The 24064-nt window shown below is 45.3% G+C and overlaps 1 protein-coding gene across 8 annotated transcripts in view; it reads right to left on the bottom strand.

The window, feature by feature from the left end:
* Nucleotides 1–7018: 7018 nt before the first annotated feature.
* The window catches only part of fbrsl1 (fibrosin-like 1), a 270554-nt gene continuing 253508 nt past the window's right edge, over nt 7019–24064 (bottom strand). For 3 of the 8 annotated variants that reach the window (XM_070964083.1, XM_070964086.1, XM_070964091.1), the window contains 13 exons: nt 23361–23778; nt 22551–22810; nt 20634–20884; nt 16957–17007; nt 16661–16756; nt 14830–14901; nt 14482–14511; nt 14128–14199; nt 13251–13383; nt 12472–12555; nt 11300–11383; nt 10214–10490; nt 7019–9514 (listed from right to left, as the gene is read on the bottom strand). In XM_070964083.1, the coding sequence (XP_070820184.1) occupies nt 8215–9514; nt 10214–10490; nt 11300–11383; nt 12472–12555; nt 13251–13383; nt 14128–14199; nt 14482–14511; nt 14830–14901; nt 16661–16756; nt 16957–17007; nt 20634–20884; nt 22551–22810; nt 23361–23778 (3128 nt within the window). In that variant the 3' untranslated portion in view covers nt 7019–8214. Of the gene's footprint in view, nt 9515–10213; nt 10491–11299; nt 11384–12471; nt 12556–13250; nt 13384–14127; nt 14200–14481; nt 14512–14829; nt 14902–16660; nt 16757–16956; nt 17008–20633; nt 20885–21048; nt 21210–22550; nt 22811–23360; nt 23779–24064 lie in introns of all 8 variants that reach the window. The other 5 variants (XM_070964090.1, XM_070964084.1, XM_070964085.1 and 2 more) reach the window with 5 other exon arrangements.

Below are 24064 nucleotides of genomic sequence, written 5' to 3'. Positions count from 1 at the left end.
GGAATCTGCGAAATCAATGTCAGGCAATTGTGTGCTTCGTGGAGCAGTTGAGTGCAACGTAATGAAGATTGACTGGATGGTGATTGCATCCTATATCACCCCACTAGACAAATATGAATACATACAAAACATGAGCCGTCACTGATTGTTGGGAAATATAAAATGTAAACCATTTGCCACTTCTACAACAAGCAGCATAGATTTTTGAATTAGTATTTAAACGTGCCTTTAAAAATGCGGTGAATGCTATAAGGATTTAAAGTGTGTTTTGGTCTATTTTTTTGCAACATCTCACTGAACAATGAGCTGTGTGTAATGCACAAAGGTATGTGCACTTTTTGAGTCATCGTATGCCAAATGACCTGCATGTGTGTAGATTAAAGGTCATTTCTGGCAGCAGTTTGGTCCTGTGCCCTGACTTCATTACCAGCAGCTCCAGCGTAGTCTCATCAGGATTCCAGCAGGGCAGAGAAGCCGTACCTCCAGCAGCCTTGCCAAAGGCGCTCATTTGTCAGAGAGGCATGGAGATCACAGGCCGACAAATCTCCCACGTCTCCCAGACTGTCAAGCTCTTTGCCTGCATATCAAAGACAAAAGAACAGAGCTGGAGAGCAGGAGAGCAGAGCAGCCATTCTATTTCGAGATGGTCTGCCGTTTAAACCCCCCGAGCGTGCCCTTTGAAAACGCCTATTAGCCTGGGTGAGAGAGATTACAAGCAAATAAAATTACATTCATTGTGATATTTGATTTCATAATACCCCCAGAATTATAATTACACCGCACTCACACTTTTCATTTAAAAACCATTCGGCGACAACAAAGAATCAGAGATGGGAATGAGCAGGTTGTGCATCTCGCGAGTGAGTGCACATTATCAGACCTGTTTCAAGAAGTAACAATAATGGGAGAAGAATGGAGGCACTAATAAGAATGTAATCAGGTGAGAGAGCCGGATTTAATGATATGGAACACAGGGCTTTATTTTCACCTGTCAGTCTTTTGGTGCAAACCCAGGAGTGCAGCTTTGGAAGAACATTCCTGCTCTCTGGTTTTATATTACTCACAGTGGCTGCAATGTGGAAGCACGTTTTATTTTTTAAAGGCCCACTTCTCATCAACCAATGCAAAGGGTTACATCCCCCATCAGATCTCAGTTGCAACCTGCGTGTCTGTCAGGGTTGCACCAAAAGCACAACGGTGTATTACATGGGGAATGCAGCCATATGCTGTCTGGCTTAAACCAACAAGTAGAAGAGAAGAGATAAGAGACATTCTTGGGCGGCACAGAAACGAGGCATGAGAAGGGCCAGCTTGATAGCAGTACTTGTTGTTCTGATGTGCTAAATAGCTGGCCTTCAACACCCCAATCAATCGCTGAGTGAGCCACTGTGTAGCCAAGGGTTGTGTGAGATAGCCAGATGGCTGAAGTCAATGGAGCTTTGCCTGGTCTCTTGTGTCACAAAGGGATGATCATGAATCTGGCCACACAGACTGGACAGGATACATAAAATAATGCAGGGTGAATGCTTTGTGAGGTTGATAAGCTCAAATGGACGTTCTTTCAAGATGTATCACTGATTAAGGCTCTGGGCTAATCAGCAAGTCATCCCCAAAACATTTAACAACATAGTTGGCCTTGGGTGCACGGCTATCATGCACATTTTTGTTTTGGCCTGCACGACTGGCTTGTCTGATGTGATAAGTATTACTGTAGATCCACTGTGTGTAATGATGCCTACCAACCATTGCGTGGTACTCCTGCCATTTGACACAGGAAAGCGGGAGGGAGCCAGTATGCCAATGTGCGCATACAAGAACGTCTGTGGGACAAGACAAGCATTTTGAACGTGCTCCAAGACCTCCAGAGGCCTGTGTTGACTAATCTGCAAACAATCCGCTCTGCAAGCCCCATTGCAAGTGGAAGAACAAGCCCCTTAAGCTGTGACATTAATGAACACAGAGAGATAAGATAGGGTTTGTTATCATGGTGCATGGAACTCCTGCCCAGATAGGAGATAAGAGCCTTTCAAAGCATGTTTGCTGCCAGACAAATTTCCAAAGAAGCATGGGAGGCAGGCAAAGCCAGGCCTGGAATGCTGAGAAACCCTGTCGAAGCCAGTCTCATGAAGAATATGATCCCTCTGCCCTTTTCCACCTTATGATAGCTGCCTTTGGTATTTTGGTGATTGAGGTTTATAACTCATCGATGACATAAATGCAGTGTTAAAGCGGTGGCCACTCTGTGCACAGAAGCGTGGACCTTCCTGCACTGAAAGAAGCAAAACAGAATTCAATATGCATCAAGAGAACAACCTCTCAGGGACTTTGAGTGTCCAAATACCAAACTGAATGAAATGGGAAGTGCGGATGTAGTCTGTATTAGAGCATTATTTTGATTGTTTCACATCTCACTCACACGGTCAGGGCCAGTGAACTGCCTTTAACAGTGTCTCCCTGTGTTTAATGATGCCACACGGACTGACAGAAATATCATGTTTCACATAAACATGGTATGAATCAACATATGACATTGTTTGTTGGCCAGCTTGGATTTATGCTTTATTGTCACTGAGTAACCTGGATGTTGTTGACATAACTTCACTGGCCCTGTATGACCTACATTTCATGAGGACAACATGGACTTTCCATTGAAAGATCCTCAGATATCAAGTATGGCTTTGTTTATGCCCACAACACTGCACACAGAAAAAAAGTCATTCTGGTATTGTGAAATCATAAAATCAAAGAATTCCTGCTCAAGTTGAATGAAAGAAATGAACTTGTCATCTTCCATATCATCAACGGGAGACTTAAAATTCAATAGCCTTTAGCTGAAATGGAGTAGGACAGTGAGAGATAATGTAAGTGGGAATGCAGCCTGTATTTGTCCATTATTAATCCTAGAACTTGCGGATCTGTTTGTGGGTTTGAAATATCATTCACTGTCTAATGTGTTTGAAGCCAGCTAAAGAATCATTTCATCACTGTTTTTTTACTGAGAAAATTGACCTTTTCAATGATTTCTCGAACAATTTCAAGATAGCTAAAACTTAGAAATTAGCTGTAAAGTCTTTCAATATAAGCCAAGACCTTTATTGAGTTAAAGCATTTCAGTTAGATGAGTTGGTTTTTGATTATGCTTCCTGAGTGAAATAGTGCGTTCACCTCATACTAACTGAAATGTGCCCCCCCTCGCATTTTATTCGTGACTGTGTAAACAGATTTATGTTCCTACAACATGAGTAATGCATGGCCAAGAAAGTGGGACTACATTTGTTGTGCAGATCCCTGAAGCTATCGTGGCATTCCCAGAACATTTGGAGTAAACAGTCCTAACAATGAAAGTAACTGTATCTGCTATCTACCTCTAACCAAAGCCTGCCCAAACCCTTATCAAGCAATTAAAAAAAAGCTCAATTAGTTGGTACTTAATCAAATTAAAGACAACAAAAAACACCCATTACTCACCAAAGCTGAAAACAGATGCCGTGCTGTTGCTGGTTGAGAGTGCTGGTGGTCGTATTCCAACTTGAGCCCTGGCTCTGCTGGAACACTGACAGTTTAATATTTAAGCTCTGTGTTTTCAGTGGAGGCCTTGCATGGTTTTATGTGGAAAGATAGGATGTTTTATTTTTAAATGTGTTATTAATTCATAGGCTGTAAAAACAACCTTTTTGTCAATTTCATAATTTCATATTGGAAAGGAAATCCTCACACATGGACGCCAAGAACTAGGTGTTGCGTTTCTGCCAGCATCAAAACTGAATAAATACTTATGAATATGCCCACACCACCAGAGGGGATGGACTAAATCGTAATTCTCATTCTGCGGCTTGGAAAAACTTCCGCCTTCCCGGATGCCAAGCGGCTCTGAGGCGATCCCAGTGATGAGCCAAGGAACGCTCTGCTAACTGAGCTCTGGAGAAATACGGTCACGGCAAGATCCATATTCAAATAAACTTCACTCTTGGCCCGTGCACACAAGCCATGTTGTCACCAGCTGGCAGTGCCTCTCACCGCCCCTTCAAATACTGAGCCACTTTTGATTAACGTCTCCACGGCTAATCATGTGCATTGGCTGTGCCAAATTGGACGAGCCACGTATGGCCTCCGTTTGCCTTGAAATCTCTTATTTTTTTAAACTTATTCGAGGCATTTGAGAGCCCCCCTTTGCACCACCCACCCCTCCCCCAAGTCTTCGCTTGTCTAGTGCCCATACAGAGAACAGAGAGGGTGGTGTGGCGGCACGGTGCCATCCTGTGGGTCCCTGAATGAGAGGACTATGGCTGCCAGATGCACCCAGCTGCATAAATGTTATTCATTTTTATGGCTTGTGTACATAATATGGCCAGTGTGGGAGATTGTGAGGTTCCACTAAAGGCTGGAAAAATCCTCAAAATTGAATCAAAGTGGAAAACTTATTTTGGCCGGTGGCTGTTCTGGACCTCCTCCTTTTCCATCTCCCTTAACTCCCTTCTACTCCTCCCTGTCTCACATCGTGCTCTCTGAGGTTCCTCTGAGTGATTTACAGGATATACTTTCTCCTAGGCTGCACTGGCTGGTCTTGCGCAGCCATCGTCGTGGTGGAGTGAGACAGCCGGAATCTTTGTCATAGGTCCAGAGGTGCAGAGACATTAGACAGCACTTTGTCACCACGGTCCGGAATTCACACCATTTGGCTGTTTCCAAGTCAGCTCCTTAACCGCTGACTGGCCTGGTTTCTGTCAGCTGCTGCTCTGTTGACATTGAGGGCTAAAAAAAGATGGCAACATGGAGGGATGTAGCTGCTAGCCTTTTTAGGTGGTCAGAACAACATGCAGTCTACAAAGAGTGCTGTGACAGGGATCCACAGCCAAAGCTCTTAACTTGGTGCTCTCTCCCTCAGCTCACAGTTCAGATATAGTTTAGTGTTTAAGAATGGCTCTCGTCAGGGTTTGCTAACCCCTGCAGAGATGGGCTTGAACTCAGAGCCGAGCCACGGTCTCCCAAATCACCAGGCCCAGCTGAGGCCCCAGCAATCCAAATGTGATCATGGCGGGGGCCTCCCGTCTCATTACCAATCTCCATTTCAAAACAGCCTTTAAATGGGAACTAATGCATTAGCTCTCGCTGGGGGAAAAGTCTAGGGAGACTACACAGCGACTCAAAAACGCTTTCATACATGTTTTATCAGCGGGGGAAGAGTGAGCAAGAGAGAAAAGGAGCTTGGACTGAACCATTCATTTGTTGCCCATCTTATTAGCTTGGCACTGTGTTATTAGCTGCCATTGTGCTATATGAAAGCCCCTTAGGCCTGTCCTACTGTTCACCGAATCTGGGGTGAGCTCTGTGCCAAGTACTTTTTGGAGGTATTTGAGACCATGAAAATTCAATCCCAAACCCTCAGCATTGAGGTTTCTCACAGATAAATGAAGAGGATTAGTGGAACAATAAAACAATGTCTTACCTCAGATACCACCGTATCCTATTAATTGGGATTATAGTGGAGAAATGTGTAAAAAAAACCCCCCGCACAATCTTATATCAGTCGCTTTTTTGTGACAAGCTGTTATAAGAAGCCCTGTCACTATAACAATGTTCCATCAAATAGGAAATGTGTTCCAAATTATGAACAAGTAAATACAGAAAATCATAAACAATCCAAGGAAGAAAAAAAAAAGGAAAAAAAGCCTGGACGCGTGAAGAATGGCTCTGGAAAAGAGCTGACAATTGCAGAAGCTGTAATAACCCACCTTGGGTTGGATATGCTAGGCAATGTGTCAATTGATTCCTATCTGATGATGGACTGTGTGCCGAAATAAATTGACCTTGCCAGACGATGAGTGAAATTGATGGAGCTTTTCATCTCCGGAGGGCCGTTCCACACTCAGCCGTAAAATGGATAGAGCACAGGACAGTGATTGAGTCGGGGGAAAATGTACGGTGTGTGTTTTTCTTCTACCAAAGCTTGCTTGGTAAATAATAGTTACAGGAAAAATCACTATGCGGTAACAAGTACAGAGGTTAAGTACCAGTTGTTGACTAGACGATTAGGACTAAAAGCACACGGGGCTAAAGTGAAGCTGGTCACTGACAGATGCTACCCGTCGGAGGAATATGTTGCTCAATTACTGGGAGCCTAAATTGAAAGTGATAGTGATTTAAGTCTTCCCAATACGCCAGGCCCATTCTGGCAAACAGTCTTTTCAAGGAGCCCTTTTAAAAACCCTGCTGGAGTGTGTGAGACACAGGAGCGCCATTGATTTTCAATAACATCCCCTAATGACCTGGCCACCGTTTGATCCACGCTGTCATTATGGGCTGATATCATGGGACAGGATTGGTGGGCCTCACGGCACACAGCAGCGAGATGAGTAGTCAGAGCATTATCAGGATGAATTGGCCGTCTCTGGACAGGCGGCAAGTGCAGCCGAGGTCTTGTCGATAACAGGATGGGGCGCCTCAGGGCTCCCTCCGCGGCCCACTCCAGAGCGCCTTCCGGCCTCATTAGAAAAGCAGATGAGTGGTGTGCATGAGGAGAGGAGGCGCATGAGAAGAAAGAGGAGCCTCTCCTCCACCATCCGATAGCCTGCCTCCCAGGCATTGCTCCTCTTAATGAGTCCAGACCGCGGGTCAATATGCCGCTGGGCTGCCAGTCAATACCGGTTACCTGCAACACAAACACTCAAAACCTGCTTTCATACAAAATCAATGTCCTATTAGTCCCTCCCTGTATTGCCGTGGCCCAATCTCATCGATCCCCTCTGAAGAGCTCTGCAGCCCATGTTTGACAGATTACGGTCAAATGATCTGATGGCTTAGGCTACTCTGCCAGCCAAGTCTGTTGCCTTTATGATTTTAAAGTAATAGCTTGATATCAGATGAGCAAATACTCTAAATGCTGAAAACTGAGGCACAAGCAATATCGGCAAACCCATCAGCCTCACATCAACATTCCACTCAGCAGGTCTGGCTTACAGACAGATTCAGTTTGTGCGGTCAACACTGACAACAGGATGAAAGACAAGCAACAAATGTATGACATTAGGTCCAAACTTTATTCCGTACATTTTAAACCATGAATGTTCATTTTCATTTTTTTGCACGCCTAAAACTCTACTTGTTTTGTATACAAGAGTCTAAGAAAAACAACTGCACAACACCACAAGGTTGACAGAGAAAGTCCTTTCACCGCCCACTAAAAAGTGTCCTTCTTTTCTGTCTGGGGCTGGTCCAGTTTGTGACTTGGAAGTCTTTTAAAAATTCCATCATTTTTTCATTGATAATATAAACATGTGTTAATCCAAGTTTCTCTCCATTTCACCAGTATCGTCTGCTCCCTCCATGTGATCTCTTCATTAGGGTGTTGTGTGCTGCTTTGCATAGATTGCAGATGATCCTTGTAGGGCCCCTTACAACACCCTTCTGTCATACTTCCCATCAATTGGCCAGGCTTGTCTGTTGCCTTGATATTCAACTAGGAAGTGATTCCCCATGTTTCATTTAATTTTGTTTTTCTAGAAATGGTTAAAAAGACTAATAAATTTACACAGTCATTTTGCAGAGAAGGAATATCAACAAGTTATTTACATCAGTTTTCTTTACAGAGACTGAACAAAGACCTCATAATATATATTTATCTGCATATCTCAAAGGCAAAACAAATGAACAAAACAAATTGGTAATGTAACATTGTACATTGTCATTGTTGAGGATATCCTGGTACCATGAGGTTAAATTACTGAAGGTTGAAACCAAAATCCAGTCTTTACAGTGGGTCATAATGGATATGTCTCACAATCAACTGGGATAAATATTGTAAAAGGCGTGACTAATGCACAAAATACATAAAATTCATAGAAATGATATCTATACATGGAACAAGGATAGGAAATGTACAAACTCATTTCAGGACCTCTCTTTTCGCACAAAGCTGAAAAAAGGTATTGGATTAATATATTAATAATTATCAAATATTTAAATTGGATATAAACATACACATTTTTGTGTTCTCTTTACCGACATTATTCAACCTCCAGTCCGCTAAAAATAAAGTCATGGCATGTGCTTAATCAGCCTTACACACCTTTACTTTGTACAATCATACCCTTTCCCTTAGGGAGATTTGCTCTTCTCTGATGAAGAGCAGTGCATTTTGTTCAGAAAAACATTTCAGATTGGGGGAGTGGGGCTTGTGAGTGCGTCTATTAAGATTTTGTGCACGTTTCTAAGAAGCTACCGAGCTTCTACCTCTTTGGGGTTGCGAGATGGGGAGTAGTCCCGTGGGTCCTGGGTGGTGGTGAGGGGGGTAGTCCTCCTGGGTGAGGCTGGCCTGGCACTGCCGGCTGGCACGAGGGGCGGAGGCGCACTGAGTGCAGCAGTAGGGGGTGTTCTGTTCAGAGGGCCATTGTGTCCTGTGGAGGGGCTGAGTCTAGGATATGGCATGCCACCTAGGTGGGGCATAAAGGGGGGCATGTGGGGTAGATGGCCCTCCATGGGGGACTGGTGCAGCTGATGGAGGCGCGCTCTGTCCAGCTCCTCCCTCAGGTGGAGGCGCTCTCGCTCCTCTGCTTGCTGTCTCATCCTCTCGTGCTCCCTGCGCACCTCCAACAGGTGCTCGTGGTGAGAGTAGTCATGAGCCTCCCTCTCACGGTAGGCTCGCTCCTGTTCGTACACACTCGGGAAACGATGTCCTTGCTCGGCCCGGAGCTGGAAGTCCATGCGTCGCTGCAGGTCCAGGCTGCGGTAGGCCTCTCTAAGTGGGTCCCACGGGAAGGCGGGGTGGGGCAGGCGCTCTCTTCCCGCCAGGGGGCTCACTCCCATGAAAGGAGCCATGCGAGCCCGGTCTAACACATTGAGGCTGCCCATCTGGGGCATGGCGCTCATGGAGAGGGGCAGGGAGTGCGCCATGGGGACACCGTGCAGGCCAGGTGCAGGGATGTCACTGCCACGAGGTGAGGGAAGAGGGTGCTGCTGGGACAAAGGTGGGTGGTGGTGGTGCGGGTTTCCAGGTTGGCTGATGTGAGGAGGAAGAGCTTGGGCTGGTGGTTGGGGGGCAGGCTCGGAACTCACCACCATGACCTCCTGTTCCTCCTTCCTCTCCTCCTTAATCTTCATGTCATTTTTAACCTTGTGGAGGAGCTCTGTAGGTGGAGGCTCTTTCCTTTCGCTGTCCTTGAGTGTAGGTGGGGGCCCACCTGCCATCTTCATGCCCTGCTCATTGATCACCGCCTTGGAGTACGGGGAAGGGGAACGTTGAGCGGGTTTGATGGAGTCTTCCGAGGATCTCCTCTCGAGCATCTCCTTGCCAGGCGAGCGGCTCTCCTTCACCTTCACATCAGCCAGTGTGGAAGACTCTCTGTGGCGCTCCAGCAGCTCCTTCTCCTCACGGATCCGGTCTACACTGCCACTGTGATGTCGACCCGAATCACTCGAGTTCTGGCTGTTCGAGCGAATCAGGCTGCTGATCTGGTAGCTGACTGGTGCAGAGGCTGGAGATGAACGGTTAGAGTGGCGATTGCGATCCACAGAATCCCTGGAATGACACAATAAAACAGTTCAGTCGGTGCCAGTTAAAACAAGCATCCTATGGATGGATTGTATTTAGCTATATGATTTACTTGGATTAGATTGTGTGTGATTCTCTTTCAAAAAATATTGGTTACCATGCTGTTTTCTCCGGATAATGTTTACTGCCTTTACATTTGACAGTGACCTGTACATTTTGTAAGAATATCAGCCGCAGAGATCCTTCCAGTTTTTGTCAGATGACTTATCTCACAGCAGCTTGCTGTCTGTTTGATTTCTATCTGTTTCATTATTGGATCAATGAATTCTATCTATTTCAGTTTTGGATACACGGATACTACATATGAACTGGAGAATTACCACTGTTTCCATTTTGTCCAAAGATAATTCGATCATCTTGTATATGTGCTAATGCTGGCTGGAAAAGGGATCACTACTGTGGCTGTGTCTTTAGAGTTGGCATCATGTGTTTGTGTGGTTATGCGGATAGTTTTGTTTTGTGTATGCAAATATTCACAATTTCTGTGCTTTACATTTGTTATGCGCAAGATACCTTACACACAACAAATGGAGAGAAGTTACCCTGTTGGGAGACTGACATAATGCTTTGGAAGAATACAGTGAAGTGTTGAGCTGTGATGAAACCGAGAGCTGATATCCTCAAAATAATACCTAAATGACAGGACATTAAAATATTCAAACTGACCTGTCTTTATCCTTCTCCTCTTTACCAATGGACGGGTCTCTTTTCTCTCGTTCCCTCTCCCTCTCCCTTTCTCTCTCTCTTTCCCGTTCTCTCTCTCTCTCTCTCTCATGGCTGTTGGCTGAGCTGCTCCTCTCAGCGTCTGCGGTTTTGGGCCACTGCGGCGGGGTGGGGAAGGACGGCGGGGTGCGTCGAAGTCTGTTCCAGGTGTCGTGGTGGGGGCTGCCAAACGTGGGCAGTCCTCCTGGTCCCTCCTTGGTGCCAAACATATTGTTGGACCCTGGAGGGAAAGGGGGAGACATGCATGGGACCCACTGTAAGTTAATTGGGCACAAAACCTTCTTGAGGACACGTAAGATGAGAAAGACTCAACAACAAAAGCTGCTTTTGTCTTTGTCTCTGGAGGTTCTCTCACTAAAGCTGTTTGAAAGAGTTAGAGGTTAATGGCTCCCCCCACCAGAGAAAAAAACTCTACTCATTTGCTTTTGGACTTAAGGGCTTCCCCCCTCCCTCCCTTTTTTGAGCTGGATGAACAGGGGAGACTCACTTGCCCTCTAGACTTGAGAGCTGTGAAAAGCCAAGGGAGACCTTCGCATTCCACAGCATGTCTATTCCAATCACATCCATTTTCACAACAGGGTGACCGATTTGGCGCACAAAAATAGGAGGGATGAAGAGAAAAACAGAAAGGCATAGAGAGAAGGATGCAGGGGGGAAGAGAAAGCCCTCCATGGTGGTGCAGAAGGGGCTTGTCAAATAATTAATTGATGAACTGCCACCAAACAGCGGACCTGAGAGTGCCTGTTGGCAGCAGCACAGCCAGATTAAAGCCAGGCTGTTGGGGACATGGTTGGTGGATGAGGTGGAGGCAGGGAGGAGGTTTGCTGTGGTGTGTTGTACTGCCTAGTTGGGCTTCCCTGGGCTATGGCTGTTTTGACACAGAAACTAGAGCTAAGTGTCTTGATTTTTTTTTCCTCCCCTCCTGGCTCTCCCTGTGGTCTAACGCTGCCCTGCTCTGTTCTGTTACTGGCCACAGGGGCCAGATTGAAGGGGGGAGCGGTGGAGGAGGAGAGGGGGGCCAGCGCTTACCAAGCGAGGGGTTGCCTAATCCTCCGAAGGCACTGCTTGAAAGGTTGCCGAGGCCGCCAAAGGAACTGGAGCGACTGAAAGGATCTGTAAAATGCCAAACAGGGATTAGCAAAAGGGGGGGCTGGCTAGCGGTGCTCACCCCAACACCAACCCGTTCCACTCGGCTTTTCTCTTACAAGCGAGCTGTGGTTTTTTTTTTTTAGCGCTGCCGCCCTAGCTCTCTGCCTGGTAATCCTACAGCAGCCAGGTCGCTCAGATGCTGGATTCACTGCTACTAACTGGAGTATCTCTGACCCTGCTGGGGCTAGTGGAACAGCACTGCTTGATGGGGAAATTAGTTTTGAGTTGCTGGAGCTGAGATGAAAATAGACTGCGGTAGGGCAGGGGTTACTCAAGGCTGTAAAAATTAGGCTAGACAGACCACGATGATTTAACTGGAGAAACTGCGTCTGATGGGCTCCACCGGCTCCGCAGACTCGAGCCTCCAAATTTATCGGAATAGCACAAATATTTACCCGGAGAAGTCAGTGAACAACATTCATCAACTGTTAATTTGAAGTCCCATTTTAATTCAGCAAAATCCATCAGGAAATGCAGAACTTATCAACAGATTAGGGTTTAAGGATTTTCAGCTCTGGGGCTTGTTAATATATCAGAAAAGACAACAATTGAGAAATCTCCTCTGCCTCATGCATGAATTCCCCGGACAGGAAAAAAATTGTTTGCTAAATCTTCCTCCTCACTGCACCATGTATTCATAAGCACAAAATGGATTGACTCAAGGGCTTATTCCATGAAATCAACTTACCACTCTGAACCCAAACAGTGTCTCAGATGGAAAATAAATGAATGCATCATGAAATAATCAAATGCACAAATAAATCCAACAACATGAACTCCCTTCCATTACTCCGAAGAATTAAAAATCAACTTTGCAAGCATATAGAAAATACTGTCATATATGCTGCACTGTGTATAGACTGACTACAGCGGTCAGCTGGACTCCATGTTAACCTTCGAATGAACCTGAGATGAACACTAGAAATATCTGAGCTTCAAATCACACCCTGGTGGCTGGTAATGTGCTTAAAACATGAGCGCAAAAGAGAGAGAGAGTGAGAGACAGAGGAGGAGATAAATGTATAAAAAAATTCGAGCATGGGGTTACTTACACTTACCTGCCAAATGGCTAGGAGGCAGGAAGCCGCTGGGGTGGGGGGCGGGGCCATACGGAGAGGGGGCCGGGTGGCCGGAGCCTATCAGAGGAGAGGGCATAGAGTTATTATTATCCAATTCTGACCCCTGTGGTTAGCCAGGACTTGAAATGTAAATGTGAGCAAATGAAGTTATTTTTCTGCAACAGCATCACAAACCTGTTGAATATTCATGCGGGCTAGAGGTGGCTGAGTAATGTCAATGAGCGAATTAGCAACTGACAATTTGCTTTTATTTCAGCTATTGCATGTTTGTGTTTGAATCTATAGTTGCTTGTTGAGGTTTCTCTTTCACAAAACACTGCTGCCATCATCCATATTCCATGAATTGTTAATGAAAGAACCAATTACAGGAGTGCCTCTGACACACCACCGCATAATTACCAGTCAAAGGCCGTTCGCCTCTCTGTTGCCCTCCAACGCAGGGCAAATCAGTCAATTACCTAACTGAGAGTCATCCATATTCATAGACATATCTGACTCCATTTACTGGCAAAACATTTGCTACAAAAGCACTATAATTAAGTGAACATTACATGAGAGGAGAGAAAAAATTATGCCATTTCATTACAGTAGTGGAGGAACAATTTGGAAATGTGGCTATAAATGCTCATTTGCATAAAGACAAAACTGGCACTGCACAGCTTTGAGAATGGGATCATTTGAGTGTTTTGAATGATCTGTCTTGCAGGGTGCAGTTCACCCCCCTGCGCTGGGCACTGGGAGACCCCACTGACCTGTGGAAGAGAAGAGGGGTCGTGCCAGGTCATGAGGGTACGGGAACCCTGGGAAGACTCCTGGAGCCGGGGGTCGACTGAACAGGTCCAGCTTCCCATTCATGTCTAGTTTGTGAGGATCCAGCTGCATTTGCTATGGGTTGAGAGAGGTGGAGAAAGGGAGAGGGAGACAGACAAAGAAAATTAGGTCGATAGACAACAGTACCAAACATTTCCAACGGCAGAGCGAGAGGGGTTTATCCTCGGCTAGACTGGGTGAGAGATCAGAGGAAGACAGATACATCGACAAAGGCTCCATGTCGCCAATTCTGGCCAACTGTGTTATAACAAATATACGTAAGCTGATTAGGGACACAAAATCCTTGGTAACGGGGTTCAGGGCCAAGGAAGAATAGACACCACTAGGCCACTGGCATTAGCAGAGGATCTCAATGGTGAGGCCACACCATCCTCTGTCAGTGAGAGGAGTTTGCAGACAAGGATTTGTTTTGTCTTGTCACATGTTGCATTTTGATCCACACAACTATGACTTGAACTACAAATTCATTCACCGAGTGCTATGAATGTTATGATCTGCTACTCATGGCCTCAAGGACTCATGTTTAAGGAAGTGTAACCTTCTCCGTGAACAAGAGGCGACAATTTTTGTTGGATTTCTTATCACTATTAACTTCTACAGCCTTCTGTTTCTTTTCTGTAATCTGCCTTTGCCTACCCACATGGACTCTGTGAATCCAGCAACATGATTATAGATTATTTTACTGGTAAAGATCTAACGATGACATAACCAGCCCAACCTACGCCATTACCAATACACCGTATCTGGTTTTACATGACAGCAAAATTCCTGTAAGACATCATTATCCATCTCACGCACCTTCATTTTCTGCTGGTGGTGGTAGATCTGCCATGCGATCTGGACATGCACTGCGCACCACTTGCCAGGTTTCTAAAAATTTAGAGAGAAACTGAGGTTAGCCTGCTGGCTTTGATATAGGGAGCTAAAAATGGATTCTGGCATTGAGATTTTCTGGCCAAACTACAAAGTGGGAACTCGTCAGAATTTTCAACCAGGCAACGGATGAAGAAAATCTAACCCTGACTTTAGCCCAATAGAGACCTCAAAGCTAACCTTAAATGCAGCCAAAACCCTGCAATTCCTTGATCAGGAATTAATGAAGAATTTGCAGTTTGAGACTTTGTGGCCTGGCCAGAGGGAGGAACTACTTACCCTAACAGATGTCCTGAACGGATCTGTTATCTGTATGGACAAACAGACAATCATTATCACCAACAACAAACATAAGTAGCCAAAATGTGCAGTTCTGCAGAGCTAAGGAATGGCCGGTGGTGTGTGGCTCAGCTCACGCTGGGACTTTCCATTCTAATAAAGAATGCATGTCCTTACTTCTGTGACCTTAGAGATGCATGAGGACACATGCTTTGCCTGAAAAGATGCTAATGCAAATACTTGCATTCGCATCTCTCTCAGATGAATACTATATGTGAGGCACGTGTGGCTTTCACCAGAAGGAACAGAACAGGGGCAGACAGGTTCGGATGCTATTGGCCGGCTTACCCGCGGATCCTTCTGCAGGAGCGTGTGAGGTACTGCTCCAGGACGTGCCGCTACGTCGATGGGATTAGATGCCTGACAGAGACAGAGACAAAGGGAAAGAGATGCGTGGTGATCAACCAGAGCTAGTTGCATTTACAGATTACAGGAAGAAAAAAACTACAGCATCCACAACACTTTGGGGGGTATTTTGGCCTCATATACCTCAGTATAAAAAGGAATAGCTTTGTGTAATTGGAATTTTGTACCTTGCATTATAATAACTCTTATATTCCTTGATGTCATGCCCTCACGATGTCCTCACATACAACGCAGATACACACTATTACAAATCAATGCTGGTGTGATGGAAACATGAGAAACTGTTTTAAAACCACTCAAAGATCCTCAAGCTAGTGATGCCAGCATCACTCCAATCTTATATTCTCCTTCACGAGCACTATAGCTCACAAATCCTCGACGACTGCTACTACATGGCTGACGTCAGTAGATAAAACTGCAGTGACGCTGCAGACGCTGCAGGCGCTGAGCCATGCCAGAGTAAAACATCTCTGATCTCTCCCATCTCCTGAGTAAGTCCTTGGAGTGCGAGTGCCTAGATCAGCCTTATTAATCCGTCCCTACTGTACATCAGTGATAGGAAGATCCTGCAGCATGACCTGGGTCACCAGGCCTTATAAACAAACACACATCCCGAGCCGTCCCCCACAAGATCCTCTCCAAGAATACTTAGTAGGGGCTTTGGAGGCAAAAGAGTGTTCCTTGAACCATCTGGAGGGGCCTTTGACAAAAGGGTCCGTCCATGACAGAGCCCCCTGGGAATAGGGCCAGAGGATTTAGGCCAGCTTTGATTGGTGGCTTACACCGGGTCACAGCCGCTGGGCATCTGCCAGACAGACTCACATCCTCCCACCCCCTTCACGTCCCTCACATCCCCAAAGGCCCTGCGTCTTCTCTCCTTCGCTCTCCTAAGCAGACAGACGTCACTTTCTTATCTTTGGCATGGCCTGTCACGGCTCGGGTCAGCACGCAGCTCTGACCCCAGTTCTGGTCCACTCAAGTCTGACAGAGTATAATAGATGGATTTATGGATTTAAATGGGATGGGGTGATGTTTATGTTTATGACTGTTTGGGATCGTGTTTCACATACTTAGTGTACGGACCTCAGAGGAATTTTGTGTGGTAAAATACTGAATGTACTGCAGTACTATAAGTGTTGTGTGTTGACTAAAATTTATTTTATTTCTTCTTCCTCTTCCTTTTGATAATTTCTTTTATGACACACATACAATGCATGCAGTGTCCTTCATCCAAACCAAAGATTACAGCACTGTGTCTGTGGTTACTAGTCACATAAATAAATGAACTGCATTAGCTATGGTGTGAGAGAACCAACAACAACTTGGCTCATTGCAGCATGTGACCTAGAGTCATTTTTCAGATCAAATTATCAGTACTATCTTGGTGCACTACAGAATTATTACTCTCTTAGTTTAAGTATTTATGTGTAGAAAGAACTGTATATATGTTTTATTTTATTATTTTAATTCTATACTTAAATGACCTTGATGCATTGATACACTGTAGTACACATCTGATTCTACTACTTCCAAGCAGAGCTATTCATTATTCCTTTCATTAGTTTCCTGTGGTGAGTGTGTGTATAGGCGATAGGCGACTCTTCTTGAGTACATTTTACAAAGAGCAAAAAAGTCAACTTGCAATGGGTTTTTTCAATTGTATCTATTTGTATGATGTATTTTGTGCTGCTGCCTCCGTAGTTTCTCTGCCTGTTTGTAGATCGTGGTTTGAGGGTATGGAGGTGGGGCTGACCTTGGGCTGGAAGGCTCCTTGCAGCGAGCTGAAGGGTCCTGAGTGTGGGAGCAGCGGGGGCATGCCTGGCATGGTGGGGGGATAGGAGGGGAAGAACTGGGGAGAAAAGAGGAGGATGGGAGACACAAAAAGACACAAAACAAATTCATACAGAGATACACGTACAGGACTCAAGCATACGCACACAAAACCACAGCCACAGTAAATGCTCTCATGGCAACATTCAAATATGTCAAATATTTGATTTGCCAAATGCAAATAGCAAATTTAAATTCAAATGACAAAAAGAAACTCACGTTTGAATGTCTGATGAATGGATTGTCCAGTTTGGGGGTGTATTTGTCGAACTGGAAGAGATAAGAGGGAAAAGAATTAGGACACAAAAGTCAACAAAATGATAAACTTTATCAAAATCCTTCACGAAAAAAACCTTCTTTTAAAATAACATCTCATTATTTTTACATCACAAAAACAAAACACATGATTAACATCTGCAACTGGTAATAAGCAGGGGTTTGATCCAGAATAATAAGCCCTGAAGTAAAGCAGCTGGCTTGCACCGGTCATGGGTTTACTTAAACTGCATGGTCAGATAGGCAGTTAAATTACTAACAATACGACCGCTTTAGCAGCCTGCCAAGATGAAGACAGCCTGCATGATTTTCCAATTGAGCATACAGACGTTGGGCGTGGAGGCCCAGCTTGGGAATCAGAGCGTTTTAAAACCAGACCAGTTGTTTCTATTCACTGGAAAATCTGTAGAAATGTGAATCTAATTGCTTTTGACTGCTATGGTTTTATTTCTTTTCTTTTTTTTTTTTAAAACAAGCCCTGATGGTATAGATGAGAGGGGAGTGCGTGGAGACATAAAGCTTGTTTTGGGTGATAGAAAACCAGGCTTCAAAAGAGATTTTGTTTAAAAAAACGGGCCAATTCTCTGCGCATAAAATCAAAGGACGAATACATGGAGCCTTGTGCGTCTGTCTTTTATGATTGAATCTGAATGGAGAAGATGACATTTGCGACGGTTAGGAGCTAATTCAGGACATCTCAGCATGAAACTGATATAACTCTGACATGCTGAACTGATGAGAGGAAACCTTTTCTGTGGTGGAGCTTCTGCCTACCAGAACGATCGGAGTTATAAAAACTATGTCTGAAAAAATGTTTCTGATCACGTCCTGAACACATGGGAATTTAGTGAGTAAGCTGAGAGGGAGCAGAGGGAGCAGAGGGAGGGAGAGAACGGAGAAAGTTGCCCCGTGTATGAATGGGGACTTTGTATGTGTGTTCGCAAGCCAATACTGGCCCTCTATTTTGAAACAGGCTAATTACAAGCGACAGTAACTTATTCCTATTCCGCAAATACACAAACCATTTGCAGGTACTTTTTGCGAGTGTTTTCACAAAGCTATCTTGGCAGGCGCAGACGTTTTGGGTTTACATAAAACAGGAAAATGAGTGGGTATGAATCAGTGTTTCTGTGTGCGCGCGTGTGCAGCGACACGGGTGGTTGAGGGGGGAGCTGGCTGCAGGGTCGGCTGAGCTGCTGGTGGAGATGCAGGGTTTGGGTCAGGGGCCCTACAGTGAAGCAGGGCCATTCACATCTGCGCACAAAATGGCCGCAGCGGCAGCGATGGTGTCGGCGGCCCTGTTTGTGGGCGATAATGGGCCCAAATCAAAGACAGACAGCCTACTGAGAGGAAACGCCGAACTAGCTTCCGAGCTCATTAAACAGCTCCTCTGCATTTTTGAAGGCGCTGCCTGTTTAATGTCTGACACTGGGAGAGGGAATTTGGCTGTTTTACGGCCTTGTAAAAAAAAAAAAAAAAAAAGGAACAAGAAAAAACAAAAACTCTTCCCCTTATAATTTATGATGCCTGTCACAGTTTTATAGTTAACAGCTTTGGCTAATTAAAGCTTAATATTTCATCTTATAACAATTAAGGATATTCCTTGTCCAAAGACATGGCAGGGGCAAGGGGGCGGGGTAGGAGAGACACTCAGTGCTGCCATTTGGCAAGCCAGCTGCTTGAGGGCGTTGAACAATAAACAAAAATAGAGGCTTCATAATTTCATTAATTGCAGCCATTAGCCATGTACTGTTACATAGCTGAGATGAGATGGTGTGTCTAGAGAGCAGGAGAAAATATGAGAGAGAGAGACAGACAGAGAGAGAGAGAGAGAGAGAGAGAGAGAGAGAGAGAGAGAGAGAGAGAGAGAGAGAGAGGCTGCACGACTGGGCCATACTTGGTTTGCCTTTTCATGACAGTACAGTAAAAACAACCACAACATCATCATTACTCTTGCCTCTCTAAGCAAGCACCAAAGAGAAGAAAAACAGCATTGTTACTGCGGGGAGGAAGGGAGGGGAAAAGGCATAAGTTAAGTAACAACACAGTTTCAATTAAAAGGAAAAAACACAGCAGAAGACATTAATGGCAGTCTCAAATTCCATTGTAACAACACAACAGATGGGGGTATGCACATCACGGGCTACATAATGCCAGCATTAGCGAGATGAGGAAAATCACCTCTTTCATCTTCAAAGACAGGACTGTGCACTGTATATAATTCCTTCCATGTCAGGAATGAACAGCAGGCCAGATAACGGCACGGACTCTATTCTTATCTGAGACTGTGCCGTAAATACCAGAGCTTTGATTCCTAATGTTCAGGAGGGGGATAATCTTGGAGCAGGGCCTTAATGGGACCACAGGCTTTTAATCAGAGGTCAAGATGGATCAGATCTATTAGACAAAACGCTGAAAAGCTACAAAGGTCTGAATCGAATGTTAGAGATTGCCGTGCATTTGGAATGACGGATGAATAGTCATAACTTTTTTTTCCTCCACACTAATCTGAGAGCTGCCAGTGTTTGACCCCACCACCCACCCCCTTCCCCCAGACTAATGGCAGTCAAAGCACGGAAGCAATTACAAACATTATCAAAACAGTTCTGCTGTGATGTCATCCCCCTTCATCTGCAATGAAGTCACTTGACCGACTGCAAGGCTTTGAAATTGTCATTGGCAAGTACAGTTGCCGTTGAGTTGTGCGCACGCACACACACACACACACACACACACACACACACACACACACACACACACACACACACACACACACACACACACACACACACACACACACACACACACACACACACACACACATATGGCAAGGAACTTGCACACAAACACACACAAGTCTGCAGGAATGCATTCACACACAGATCTGTTTGACGGCGCCTTTGTTGCTCTGAAGAGGCAAATGAAAACATTCAAAACCATTTAAAACACATCCATATGCAAACAATTGAAAAGCCTGCCTTCAGGCAAATCCCCGTTTTTTGATCCTCAGCAAACACTGAACAGCAAAATCTATGTTGAAGTTTAGAAGAAGGTGAATAATTTGAGAGAAATTTGGTTAACATTGGCCTGTTTTGCAGACGTGTCACGAGTCGGAAAACGGCCTCTATGAAAAGTGATGCATACTGTGGATGTACGGCTTTTGAAATAACTCCGCAATGGATGCAGAAGTTGCGAGGATTAAAGTATGTACGTGCTTGGTCAGGTTTGAGCAACCAGAGCAGTGACTAGCAACATATCTGGAAGAACTAGCAGATGTGCTAGTGTGTGTGTGTGTGTTTGTGTGTGTGAAAAGGGGGGGTTGGCAGCCAGTGGGCCATATCTGCCCAGTATTTGTCCTTATATTACTGATGTGATGCTCCCGCCTTCTCAGCTCTCACGCTTTAGCAGCAGAACAGTATACAGAAATCAAAAGAGCAAAATTCAAACTGAGCCAGTGTCACATTTTTTGAAGGGAGGGGTTCCTGCAGCTACAGGATGTATTTGGTGTATTTTGGGGTAAAGGGAAAAAAAAAAAAGAGGAACTGACTGAAGAGGAGATCGGGAAGGGCGACAGGTGGGTGGGTGGGAAGTTACGGGAGCTTTTTGTTACTTATCCTCACATTTCTGGCTTGGGTACGCACCATGGGGGGTGCGGTGGGCGGGGTGAGGATGGCGGCCGGGGGCAGACTGGCGGGGAAGGGCGTGAAGGTGTGCTGGTGGGTGTGTTGGTGCTGGTGCATGTGCTGGTGTTGGTGAAACTCGGCCCTCAGGAGCGACACGGGGGCCAGCGGCGAGGCGGACGGCCCCCGGCCCCGCTCTGAACTCTGAACCAGGAAGCGGTTGTTCAGCTCCTGCCTCAGGAGGTCATGCTCTGCAAGAAAGGAGAGCGGGGAAAACCAAAAAAAGACGAAAAAAAAGAAAAGAAAGAAAAAAAAAAGGGTTGGGGAGAGGGAAGGGGGGGACACAAGAAAAAAAGGCACGGACGCCCAGTCAGTCTTCACAACAAGGGTAGAAGAGAGGAAAGAAAATAGTCACCTGGCATTCTCTGTTTCTCCAGCTCATGCTGTGAGGGTTTTCTACGTGGGGACTCATTGGTGGTGGTAAGAGAGTTGCCTGTGACAATGTGCCAATCAGAATCCCCGAATGAGGCTGGCAATACATGATTGGTTGGTTGAATGATATCAACAGGCTGGTATCTAAAGACAAGAGAGAACCAAGAGTCATCCCAGCAGAAAACACACACACTCTTGCCCTCTATTAGAAAGTCAACGCACAACTGGCATATTTATTACATATTTTGGAGACACCCATCATCGCTGGAGACAATTGTTTCCTTGTATTGCAGCATGAAATCGCTTGTTTTGATTAAATCACTGAAGATATTACCAAATCTTTACAAATCACACGCTGTTGGCAGGAGGAAACAGAATTCTGGTTGCATCAGATTGCTGACTGAGTGCACCATTTTTCAACACGTGACTGCTACAGTGCTGCTTTCAGTACGCTGAAGATATCTCCAGCTGTGATGGCTGTCCAGTTGTTAGCTGACATTTTCCAGTGGGGCATCCAAGTGACCTCATCACCCTTTTAAAATCTAAGCTACTATGAATACAGTCCATGTTATGTTCTCCACCAGTGAAAATAAGACCTGACATTAAAGCTTGCGAGTTGTGGGAGAGGCAGCGTAGTATTGCTTTTTCTAATTGAATTAGATTTATTTCCAGTCTGTGCTGCACCACGGTGATTGGCTTGTGTTTCAGATTATTGAAGGGTATTCGTGGCATTTGTAGCTGCAGCACTAACTGGACTGCATTAATGATATTTACAGACTTAAGCAATATGCTGACTTTTAGGAGAGAGCTCTTTAATTGGCTTCTGTGCTTCATTATCTCATGCTGCTTTTAACATGCCAAATGATCATTTACTATTTACTATACATACTCACGCCCTTATTTACCTAAATGTTTTCCTTTAGCAATAAAGTACATCAGTAACTATGCAGTAAATCAGGAAAGGAGGAAATAAACCATTCAGCTAATGCATCTTTAGGAGTACGCTTAAATATATACTTGGATATACAGTACTATGCAGTATCAAAGAAAATACAACACAAATGTAATAAATCAACACTTACCAGATCAGCAAATCACACCTGAACACTAGTGATATTAGTTGAAACATTTTCAACTAATTATTCCAGGTTCTGCAGTTAGCATGCACTGCTACTGCAGCATTCGATGCTCATTTAAATATTTTTTTCTTATAACTGTAACGATTAGAGTAGAACTGTGCAGCCAAGTCTAGTATAACTGAACATAAAACACAGCCTGGAATATAAAATCAGTCAGTATGCAAACTGTTACACAGCCTGCAGCTGAATGTGTTAGTACAATACATACTACCACTGTTTGCAATCATTTTGAATAACTAACTACAAAAAGGACACTTAAAGTTTGTGCCTCTACAAGCTACAGTGTATACTAAGAGCTTGTGTCTGCACTGAAGCTAACATTAGCAAGTGAGGTGCGCGGCTTTACCTGGGTAAGGGGTGCCGGCGGGGTGCCCAGGCACCACTAAACTGTTGGTCGGTAAGGTCGGTGGTGGAGGCAGTGTGGCTGGGGTTGCAAACATGGCCGGATGGCGATGGGCCGGGCTCCGTAGAGAGGAATAGTGCGAGGTAGAGAGATTAGCTATGGACAGAGGCAAGGCGGGGGCTGAGGATGGGAGCCCGCTGAGGTGGTGGTGAGGGGATGGAGGCAAGTGCTGTTTGGGAAGAGCCACTGGACTGCTGCTGTGGCTGAAGATTTAATGGCAGACAAGATATAATTCTCCATTAAAAGAATAATGATTTGATAGTACAAATGAACAGAGTGCATTTTATACTTATTCATAGAGTGTTCAGTCAGAAGGCAGCAGCATGACACATTCAGGGAGAGTACTTTGTGCTTTCTATGCAATAACTGTGTGTAGATTTGTTGTATTTATGTGTTCACTTGCTTTGTTTCTGGCTCAGCTCTGCTTGACACTTTGCTTTGACATCATAAGAATGATTTTCCAATAAAACTTCTTACACCGAAATAAAAAAGGTGAAGGCAGACTCTGAGAGGATGAGGTGAAGTGGGAGAGAGTTGAAGTGCTCTATGTACCAGAGCATTGCTCAATTAAAAACAGTAAATCTGACAGCTGGTTATTGCAAGTTTGTGTGGCGGAAAATCAATAGCCGTGTGAAAACAGTCAATAGTGTGTCGAGTAACGTACTGTACAGTACCATGTCGCACTGGACTACATTACATTCATTTGGAAATTGCAATTTATTTTATTGCAAAAAGGCCCATGCAACAACCTACCTGATGTCGTGGAGGCTGTTGTACAATGGGTGATGCACCTGGTGGCTGATTACTGGCCGTGCGTGGTGCTGCGGGGGCGGAAGGACGCGGGGCTCCTGGTGCGAGTGTGGGTGAGGAGGGTGGGGCTGGGGGTGGGGTGGCGCCCTCAACAGGGGAGGGGTGGGGACAGGGGGTGGAGGATGCTGTTCCTTCTTGACACTGAGAGGAGGCGGGGTGGGGAGGCGCGACCTAGGGGCCTCGAGGGGGGCCGCCGCTGCAGCGGGGGCAGGGGAGCCCGTCGGTGCCGAAGCCGGGGTGGGGCTTGGCACGGGAGGTGTGAAGGGCACCTCACTGTTGCTCTGCTCCTGGCTGCGCTGAAGCCCGGATACTTTGGCTGAGCTACAAGTCTTGGACTCGGGACTCTCATTCGTTGGCACACCTGAGAAGAAAATGAAACAGCACAATGTTAGAGGAAAAATGTGTCTGAAAAAGCTCATCTGACAGTTTAAATTACGTTGAGGCCATCTCAGATGTCAAGCTGTTTCCTGATTTGATTCAAAAACACATGATGCCCAAATCAGATAACAGGAGTCGCTGTTTGCCACTGTGTCTTTCAGAGGAGTGTACATGATCAATGGAATGTTAGACAGGGCCCCCTTTCCTCCTTTATAGTGTTGTCCCAGTGTCTTCTGCCCAAGGTTCCCCTTGTTTCCCTCTCCCTGGCT

Source organism: Chaetodon trifascialis, chromosome 6, assembly GCF_039877785.1.
Source record: "Chaetodon trifascialis isolate fChaTrf1 chromosome 6, fChaTrf1.hap1, whole genome shotgun sequence".
NCBI lineage: Eukaryota > Metazoa > Chordata > Actinopteri > Chaetodontiformes > Chaetodontidae > Chaetodon > Chaetodon trifascialis.
This window is presented reverse-complemented; position numbering and strand designations above follow the sequence as displayed.